Raw genomic sequence first — 10,644 nt, forward strand, 5'->3', positions numbered from 1 at the left:
TCTTTAGTGGAGTATCTGTGAGATTTATGATTTGTTTGTATATTAAAAACTGCAAGGAAATTATATGAAGGGAAAGAAAAGAAAGAGAAAAGAAGTAAATTTAAATTTTCCTCATGTTATTTTGATTTCTTGCAAAGAAGCGAAGAATTTCAACTTAAATTCATTGTTATGTCCTTATTAAATGACTTTTTTTTTGTTGGTATATATCTGTAATTTAAAGTTTACTTCAGCTATTTCCTTCCATTTCCCTTGATTTTCTACCAAAATGAAAGGAAATAAAAAGTGGAGTTGGGAGGAAAATTGGAAGTCTAATTTCCCTTACTTCTTTCCTATATTTAATACCCAAATAAAGGGCAAAAATGTATTTCTGTTCGTTTCTTTACAATTTCTCACTTCCCTAAAATCAAACAAAGCGTTAATGTTTCAGTTCAAGATGGGGACTAAAATGAGGAAGATTGAAACAATATTTTGGGAAAAGTTTAGAAATGCATCTTGTGTATATTCCTTTGACAGTTGATTTATTTTGAAATGCATCATGTGTGACTTTTAGTAGTATGAGAAATCATTTGTTGTGATTTTTGTATAATTTTGATTAATAACATTGAATTTATGTTTAAATTGGATTCTTATGGAAAGAAATAAATTATTATATGCTGCTTTATTAATGATATTTGTAATATATTTGAGAACAACAATACTATTTTATGCATGTTTCACTTATTTTTCTCCATAAAGTTCTATTATAGAAATAAAATAGTCATGAAATTCCTTTGACAGTTGATTTATTTTGAACTGTATTATGTGTCGTTTTAGTAGTATGAGAAATCATTGTTGTGATTTTTGTATAATTTTGATTAATACCATTGAATTTATGTTTAAATAGTATTCTTATGGAATGAAATAAATTATTTTATGCTGCTTTATTAATGATATTTTTAATATTCTTGAGAACAACAATACTATTGTATGCATATTTCACTTATTTTTCTCCATAATAAAGTTCTATTGTAGAAATAAAGTAGTCATGAACACAGCATTAATTTAATGCCATATGGTTATTCATGTAACAAACCTAATTATTAATCACAATGTACTTTTCTAAACTCTTACCTTATAATGTTCATTGAGGAGGAAAAATATTGTCTTCTTTTATTGTTTGTGCATTTTTGAGTTGCTTTAATTTGTGTGGGCTATAGACATCCATTTTGGTTCCATTCTGCGACTTACTTGTAGTGCTTTGCTGCTTGCGGATACAGGCATACCGCGAGTCAACTGGGACAGTTTCATCCAGTGATGCACCCCTGGTAGATCCTGTTGCTGCAGCAGAGGAATTAGCGTTTTGCAGTGCATGTGCCCGGTTTGGTCTTGGCTTGTATTTATATCATGATGAATAAATGCTATAGACTGCAAGGAGGGGACATTCAGCATTTCTAGTTATTGCTCTTTTGAGATATTAGAAGATTGTATTTAATGTCCACCCTTCAAACTAGTGTAAATATCCTGCATAATCCAGTTTGGGTTTGTTTCACTTGCGAAGAAAGAGTTTCTTTTTGGTCGAAGAAGAAAAGAGTTTCTTAGTCGATTATAAGATGGGAAGCAATATTTTTCAATAAAATAATTGAAATAAAATACGTGATTATTAACATAAATTTGTCAATAGCGAGAACAACCTTCTGCTATTGGAGCTTGGAATAATTTTCCAAGATCAGTCTATGAAAAGGTCTGATCATGGTACATTTAGAAGTGCCCAAAATGCAAGTGAAACATGTACAAAACGCATGTACACGCATGGTTGGGGCAGTGGTCAGTGATACCGAATGCTTGCAAATTGGACAGGAATCACCTGTTTAGAATTCCATGAATATAGAATAAGCAGTTGAAACTGCATCAAGTGAAGAGTATATATAGCTGAGAATTCCTTTTTTTTTTTTTCCCATATTTATAGCTGATCAATATGCCAAAAATAAGCAGAGAGCGGAGCTCAGCAGTTCGGTTTTATTTGTTTTAAAATCTAACAATTACTAATATGGAATACAAAGAAAAAAATTGTTTAATATTAAAAAAAATAAAATTTTCTTCTCAGATGAAATCCCAAGTCGCTTCGGCAACCGGCATCATCACAAGACGCTACTGTGGGCATAGCGATTTCCAACACATTTTATATATTAGTAGTGTTAATATTGCGCTCAGTTCCATCTGAAATATATATTTGTCTTCTTTTATCTTCTATCCATCCTTGCCGTTCGAATCCCGTTATTTTATCTTCTCCCCAAAAGAGCAGGAGGAACTGAAAGCCGATGAAGATGAAAAGGCCGCCCAAACAACTTCATCATCAGCCACTACTACTAGTGCTTGTGTTGGCTGTGTCTCTTTCCTCAAGTATTGCGTTTTTTGGGTATAAATACCCCTCAGAAAGGAGCACATTCCATCCAAAACTGCATCATCTTTATAATGGTTCGCATAAGGCGTCGCCACCAGCAGCAAAGTCCACTGCAACCACCACTTCTGTACACTCGAAATGGGAAAGTGGCCCCTATCACAATTGGAAGCTTTTTGCTGTGGATTTTCAGGAGATGATGCAACATTTGAAGATCTTTGTTTATCCCGATGTTTTCAACAAAAGTAACCCTTTCGCGAACATTTTCCTTCCCCTTCAAAACCCTTTTAATCACCCAAAACTAGGCAATTACTTCAGCGAACACATGTTCAAGGTGGCCCTTCTTGGCAGTTCCCTGCTTACTCCTTTCCCTGAACAAGCCCAATTCTTTTTCCTCCCATTCTCTATCAACAACCTCAGAAACGACCCTCGCTTCCATTCCGAGGCATCCATCTCAGAATTCGTCGCCGAATACACCGCTAACATCAGCCACCGCTTCAGATTCTGGAACGCCTCTGCAGGTGTCGATCATTTCTATGTGTGCTGTCATTCGGTTGGGCGCCAGGCGGCCTCCGGGCATCCTTTTTTGCACAATAATGCCATTCAGCTTACTTGTTCTTCCAGCTACTTCCAGCGGTTTTTTGTTTCCCACAAAGATGTGGGGCTTCCCCAAGTTTGGCCTCGCCCTCATAGTACCTTGAATCCCCCACATGCCAGGTGACCTCCCAACTAAGCATCACTGCTTAATTCCCCTGAATCATTCGAATTTTAGTTATCATCGCATTTCAATTTCATGGTCGCCTAAAACTTGTAGATTTTTATTAGTTATACAACTGATATGAGAATTATACTTTCGGGTTGCATAATGGAAGAGAAAATGAGAAATTAAAATGAAAAAAAAAAAAAAAGAGGTAGAGAAGAATAGAAATTAATTATCTGGTCTTGAATGTCTTAACAAAAATGGGGTTCAGAAAAATACTTCGAAAATGCGGAGAATGAACAAAATAATCAAGATAATATAGAGAGAATATTCATTAGAAGAAGGTATAAATGATCAAAACGAATTTTAGGAAAAAGATCTCTGAATTCTTTTGTTTGAACAAGAAAAGAAGTGAAAAAGGAGAATTTCATTTCTCAACTCGATGTGATTAACTTAAAATGCACTTCTCTTATATTTTAATGATAACAACCTAAAGTAAATTAAATTTTCTTTCTTTTATTTCTTTTTATTTTCACTAATTAATTTCTTTCCATTTCCCTTGCTAAGTTAAAGATCGAAATAAAGTAGTCTATTAGAAATTTCACCTTTTTTTTCTTACTTTTGTTTCCTTCCTCTTTTAATCCCAAAAACAAAGGAAATAAATTCAATTTCATTTCATTTTCTTCATTTTTTTCTGCAAACTGGGAACATGTTTTGAGGTTTTAATTCCTCTTGCAAAAACCATCTTGTGCAGGCATAGACTTCTCTACTTTGCTGGACGTGCTCAAAATTCACAAGTTCGTCAGGACCTGTTAAATTTATGGGGAAACGATACTCAAATGGACATATTTAATGGGAGTCCATCTTTCCCCTATGATGAAGGCTTCAGGAGGAGTAAGTTTTGCCTCCATGTTAAAGGTTATGAAGTGAACACTGCGAGAATCAGTGATGCTATACATTATGGGTGCGTTCCTGTTATAATTTCCAATTATTATGACCTTCCATTTGCCAATGTCTTGGACTGGAGCAAGTTTTCAGTTATCATTAGCCACCAAGATGTTGCGTTCTTAAAAATGAGATTGCTAGCTATAACGCCACAAACATACCTGATTATGTACCGTAATCTATGCAAAATTAGGAGGCACTTCGAGTGGCATACAATACCAAAAGGCTATGATTCCTTTTACATGACTGCCTACCAGTTATGGCTTAAAAGAAGCATCCATCGGTTGTCATACTAAATCTCATTCTATTTCCTGGATATTCAAGGTTAAAGCTGCGCAAATCCAAGTCCCAATCTTCTTACCGTAGTTTTTTATATTGATGAGCTGCATGTAGTGATTAAATGAATTAATAATTACCTAATAAATTTTATTGATTTACCCCATTGCAAAGTATTATAAATCCTTTCAAAAAAAAAAAAATCTCTACCTTTCCAGATAATTGATTTTTGATCTATTTTTTAAATCAATTAATAATTAACTTAATAAATTTTATTAATTTAGCCCATTGCTAAGTATTATAAATCTTTTTAAAAAACGCCTCTTTCTTTCAAGATAATCGGTTTTTAAAATGCTTTTTATATTATTATTTATATTTCTATATTCTTTTGTAATGCTTTTCTTTTTAAAAAATTATTATTATTTATTTGTGTTGTTCCTTTTATCGTTTTTTTTTATATTGATAAGCTATATGGAGTAATTAAATATATTAATAATTTACCTATTAAATTTTATTGATTTACCTCATTGCAAAGTATTATAAATCCTTTAAAAAGAAATTTGTACCTTTCCAGATATTTGGTTTTAAAGCTATTTTTTAAATCAATCAATAATTAACCTAATAAATTTTATTGATTTAATCCATTGCTAAACTCCTAGATTGAGTTCCAGTGAACTGGATATGAAGTTTGAGCGCATCTATCAACATTGGAAACAAATTTATCATTGCAAAAGTGGTAACTACAACACTTAAGACAAGAATAAATTTAAGAAAAATTATTATTTAGTTTATGCAATTTGATGAAATTAATTATTTAATTTATAAAATAAAAAAATATATTATTTAATTCTTTTATTTTTTTTATTCATAACTATTTACTCTCATTATTTTAAAATAATTTTTTATTAATCAAGCGGGAGAGGAAATAATTGTATTATTTAAATCACCAAGATTGAATAATTAATAAATTTAAAATTATAAGAACTAAATAGTTGAGTTAAGAAAATATTTTAGTTTAGGATAGCTAGAGGACTTAACAGTTCAAGGATTAAAAATAAGACACTAGATACAAATTAAAATTAATATCATTATTAGTATATTATTACAAAAAAATATATTATTCAATTTTTTTATTTTTTAAATTCATATTAAAAAAATGTTCTCCCAAAGCATTGTGTCGATGTCACTAGTTTACTTTTAACATTTGACTTAAAATTTATTTTTAATTTATTAGTCAAATTAAAAATAAACAGTTAATTATTTGATAAAATTACTTAAAAATAACTTTTATATAGTTTTAGTGTTTTGTTAAAAAATATTTAAAAGTAATTTAATTGATTAAATCTACTAAAAGGATATATAATTAAGTATTATAGTTGTTAAAATGAGGTTAATGTTCATATTTTTGAAAAATTGCTTGGTCAAATGATAATTTTAAAATAAGTATATAAGTTATAAGTAAAATATCCATACAATTTTTGACTTATTTTAAATAATTTTTTTAACTTATAAATCAAATCAAATATTAATTTACTTAAGTTTCTAATTGTAAGTAGATTTGATTGACTTATAAGTCAAACAAAATACTCCTTATTTTCTCTTGACATATTTGTATCAAAACTCGGCATTCTCTTCATTAATAAAACAAGTTTGTTTCTTTAAGCATGACAAACCATTTTAAGAAAACAATTAATTAAAAAAAAGGTGATAGAAAATTTCATTTTTGAGCATGCAGACCTTTCATTTTTATTTGCCCTTGACATTAAAACAAATTTTATTTTTTGATACATCAATTGACTGCATCAAGCGAAAGAAGAATAAAGTCTTTGAATCTACAAATTCTGATGGGCTTAATAGTATATATTCCAGTGGTTGAAAAAACTGAATTATGAAGTATATAATTCAAGAATCTAATACAAAAACTTCATTTGCCCATCAAACTAATCAGCAAGCATGCCCAAGTTTGCCTTTGTTGTCACATTGATGAAACAACTCAGAATCCGAAATTATTTCTGTTAGTAGTATGCCCTAAAGCATATCATTTAGTATGTATCTTGTACATATTTTATTAATAAAAGGCAATTTCACTTTTTCATTTACATAATATATTTATGTGTAATAGAAAAATTCCATTAATATTTTGTTAGAAATTCTATTCTTAAGTTGTTAAGTATATGAGTGACAGTATTTCTAGCACAAAGTACCATAAATTGATTCACAATCGAGGATACTTCACAATAAGGACATGACTTATCCAGAAAGATTGTAATCATGTTTGTTCCCAAGGTATTTATATGAGATATAAATAAGATGGAATGGTGAGTCTCATGCCATATAACAAACATGATAGGCACTTATACATGATAAGTAGGCCGAACCAGTGACGCATATGACAAGCACATGAAGTTTACTCTTGTCAATGTATTGTCATATATCATATCAATGCATATAATCTTTGGACCTGAGATAACACAGTTATCTTGTATATAGTTGGTTTGAGTTTGATACTGTTTTTATACTTGCACTGTGTATGGGTATATAGGCATGTGTTGGCTCCTACTAATTATATATAGAGGTAAGTGTTGATTAAGATAGAATATGTTACCCTAAGTAAATAGGGATAAAGTCCTATGTTCATTTAATTGTTCTTGATGTTTCAAGTTCCCGGCTAGGACAGACAGATTTAGTTAGAAAAGAGTTTCTGATAAGAAAATCTAATTAATCAAGAACTGGAATTAAAAGAGAACATAACATTCATAGCAAATGGGGTTTGACATAAACCATGACTCCAGCTCGAATTGAGATTTTGTAACAGAGAGATTCTAGTGAATGGTAACATATGATTAAAGGTTCATTTAAGATATTCCTTGTTACTAATTGGGTGGCCATGGCATGCTATGCTAGGTGTTAACCATGGTCGATGAGATGCCTAAAATGATTTAGAGAAATCATTTATGGCAAGAAAGAATTCTGATGATATTAAGAGTTAATATCATATCTCATTGCGAATTAGTGATGAGCCTAGTAAGTCATACACATATACAAGTTAATCACCAAGTAAAATGTGATTTAATTGATTAATTAAAGAGTTTAATTGATTAATTAAATAGGTTTGGTTTGCAATAAGATTGCAAAGTCCCTAGCATGACTTGAAACCAAATCTAAGTTATTGGATGTATAGTATAAGTTAAATTTATATTTAAAGTGTTTAAATATGAATTTAATTATGAAAAATTAATTAATAGATATTAATTAATTTATTTATATTTGATATAAATTGATTAGAAGAGGAGAAATAATTATTTTGGGTTGAGAACTCAAAATTAAAACACAAGGGTAATTTGGTCATTTCACAGGGTGACATGTGGCACCATATAAGTTTGCCATTTGTCTTCCTATCATACAAGGTGATCAAAGTCATGATTAAATCTAGTCTTGATACTTGGCTTAATGTAATTAGGTCAATTAAAATTAAGATGCAATCAGGTAATGACATGCGACAAGGGTTTTAAGTGATGACCTAATTATAAAAGGAAAAAGAAAGAAAAATAAACACATTCTTTTATTCTCCAATTGGTGCTGCCACCTATAGTTCTCTCCTCTCATCTTCTTCTACTCTCATCAATTCAAAGAGAATTGCCCAAATTCTTTTGAATTAAAATTGCTAAAAATTGTTTCTAGTATCCTATACACATCTACAACCTCTCTAAAGGCAAATCCCTAATTTCTAATTGATTGGCAAGGCTTGAGAAGCTGGTTTAGGGGCTGCCATTGGTGGTCTTAGTGTGGACAAGCTAGAGGGACAACTCTTGGGGTCCTAGGTGCTTCACAAAGGTACCAATTACATTTACAATGCATCAAAAGGTTAGTGCACATATTATTTTTTTAATTTAGGGTTCTAATGAATTAATTTGTTAATTCAAAAATCTTAAATGGCAAATGTAGATTCTAATACATATTAAAAGTGTTTTAATATGCAACTGAACATTGAAATCAATTAGGCACATAATGGATGTGGCATGTGCATGAAACCCTAGAAGAAAAAAAATTTGTATTCAATGTTCTAATCTGTCAATTTACATATTTCCGCTCCTTAAATTGATATCAGAGCCACTATATTTGCCATTTAGATTATTTAATATGAGATTTAATTGTGTGATTTAATCAAAAGTTGATTGATTCATTGCTGGTTGAGCTTCAATATGTGGCGGCATGAGTGTATATGACCACCATAGGTGGCGGCATGAGTGTTCATGCCCACTATAGGTGGCGGTTTGATTATGAATCACACCCTAAGGGTGTATTTGATGTATGGGCTTGTTTTTTAAGGTCCATAATTAGGCCCATACCTAATTAAAATGTTTAATTAGTAATTTTAATCACACAATTAAATTTTCAAAATTATTTTCAAGGTATTAAATTTGGAAAGAGTTTCTAAATTTAATTTGTTTGAATGAGATTCAAATATGAATTTTTAAATTTGGTTGAATGAGATTCAAATATGAATTTTTAAATTTGTTTAAATAAGATTCAAATATGAATTTTTAAATTTATTTGAATGAGATTCAAATCTGAATTTTTAAATTTAGTTGAATGAGATTCAAATCTGAATTTTTTAGTTGAATATGAGATATTCAATTTAATTTCTTAGAATGTATATTTTATTTAGTTGTTAAAATTTTAATATACATGATGGATGATCATGGATAATAAAAGACTAATGTGATTAGATTTATTTCTTTTATTTTTCTTTGGGTTGTAAAATAATTTTATTTTGGTGGCATTGTATTATAATTGTTTTAATATTTTTGGGTTGTAATTTCATTTATTTGAGGACTTTAAAGTCCATGTTCTTGTAAATTCGCTTTGGTATGCCAAGGATTATAATGTAATTAGATTGCAAGAAGATCAAGAGCATTGGTGGGATCAGTGGGAGGAATTCAAGATCAAGTGTTGATTTTGTACTCCTTCAGCAACTCTTGTAAAATGAATGAATGAAATGCACCTAGGAATGCCCTGATTCAATTCTTGGTGGCTCAGAATTGAATCCCTTAGAAAGTCCATAATCATACCATATTATATATTTATCCATGTATGCATGAGATGTATGGGAATATATGCAAGTATATGATATATGCATGCTAATTGGATAATGTGCAAAGTGAGACCATAATAGTAATTAAGCTGATCACTAAATCTTCCAAACAAATGATTAAGTTGAAAATGGTATAATTAAGGTAAATATATCATGGGCCCTCCATTGAGGTAATCATTTTAAGAAATTTTAAATACTTACATATGATGCAATTAATTTAAGAGATTTTCTTAAGAATAATTATTAAGCATGAGATGTTGTAAATATGTAAATGGTTTGGTGGCCAATAATGGATGTGCCTGAGGACATTAAAATTATTTGAGTGTTTACTAGCTCAATGGGATCAACTTAACTAATGCAAGATAAGTCAATAATGGATGTGCCTGAGATTTTGAGCATTAGGGGCTAGGTAAATGATTGAACGTCACATGAGATATGATGGGCAAGGAGTTGCTCACTTACAGTTTATTGTAATTCCAATAATGGATGTGTCTGAGGATGATCAATAAGACTATAAGAATTCAATCACCCGCTAGAAATCTATCCAACTAGGATTTTCGTTTCCTACTTTGGAAGTGTAGGATTCGCTAAGTTAGTGGGAGGACCAATTTGATTAAAAGATCATAATTATTTTGGTTAATTACTTGATACATTTACTAATTAATCTAGTTATTTTATGTAGTTTTTCTTCTGATAATAATGAGCACACAACAACCACCACCATCCAATATCCTTGTGAGCATACTTGATCATAATAGGTTGATGGAACCTAATCTTTCAGATTGGCTAAGAAATTTAAAACTTTACCTGAACCTAGAACGTATTGGATATGTTCTAGACTCAAAGGTTCCTAGTCCCTTACCTCAAGAGGCCACTCAAGAGGAACATGACACTTTGGACAAGTGAAAGGAGCATGATATGAGAGCCAAGTGTTACATGCTTGCTTCTATGAGTAATGAGTTACAGAAGCAGCATGAGAACATGCAAAGTGTAAATGAGATCCTCTTTCACCTACAAGAGTTGTATGGTGAGCATAGTAGGAATGCTAGGTATGAGATATCTAGGCAGCTATTTCGCATGAGGATGCCTGAGGGATAAAATGTTAGAGATCATGTCCACAAGATGATTTGGCTTATAGAGCAGTTGGAACATCTTGACTTTAATATGGATTTCCAACTATAGACGAATTTGATCCTTCGGTCTCTACCTGAGTCATTTGAGAATTTTGTGACAAATTTTCATATGACTAAA

The 10,644-nt window shown here is 30.7% G+C and overlaps 2 protein-coding genes across 2 annotated transcripts in view; both read left to right on the plus strand.

The window, feature by feature from the left end:
• LOC110633141 (DNA repair RAD52-like protein 2, chloroplastic) overlaps nt 1-1,528 on the plus strand; it is a 33,271-nt gene extending 31,743 nt beyond the window's left edge. Inside the window, exon 4 of the mRNA XM_021781641.2 lies at nt 1,257-1,528. Coding sequence (XP_021637333.2) covers nt 1,257-1,394 — 138 coding nt within the window. The 3' untranslated portion in view covers nt 1,395-1,528. The remainder of the gene's footprint in view (nt 1-1,256) is intronic.
• A 648-nt stretch (nt 1,529-2,176) lies between these two features.
• Nucleotides 2,177-4,464, plus strand: LOC110633130 (probable glycosyltransferase At5g03795). Its single transcript, XM_021781608.2, has 2 exons — nt 2,177-3,094; nt 3,832-4,464. The coding sequence occupies exons 1-2, from the start codon at nt 2,298-2,300 to the stop codon at nt 4,316-4,318; spliced, it is 1,284 nt and encodes a 427-aa protein (XP_021637300.2). The 5' UTR covers nt 2,177-2,297; the 3' UTR covers nt 4,319-4,464.
• Nucleotides 4,465-10,644: the final 6,180 nt, after the last annotated feature.

The sequence above is a fragment of the Hevea brasiliensis genome, chromosome 3 (assembly GCF_030052815.1).
Source record: "Hevea brasiliensis isolate MT/VB/25A 57/8 chromosome 3, ASM3005281v1, whole genome shotgun sequence".
In the NCBI taxonomy this organism is placed as follows: domain Eukaryota; kingdom Viridiplantae; phylum Streptophyta; class Magnoliopsida; order Malpighiales; family Euphorbiaceae; genus Hevea; species Hevea brasiliensis.

Excerpts from the sequence above, each read along its gene's own strand:
- LOC110633130 (XM_021781608.2), top strand. The coding sequence starts at position 2,298 with ATGAAGATGAAAAGGCCGCCCAAACAACTTCATCATCAGCCACTACTA. Across the intron at positions 3,095-3,831 it reads TTGAATCCCCCACATGCCAG|GCATAGACTTCTCTACTTTG; the intron begins GTGACCTCCCAA and ends CATCTTGTGCAG.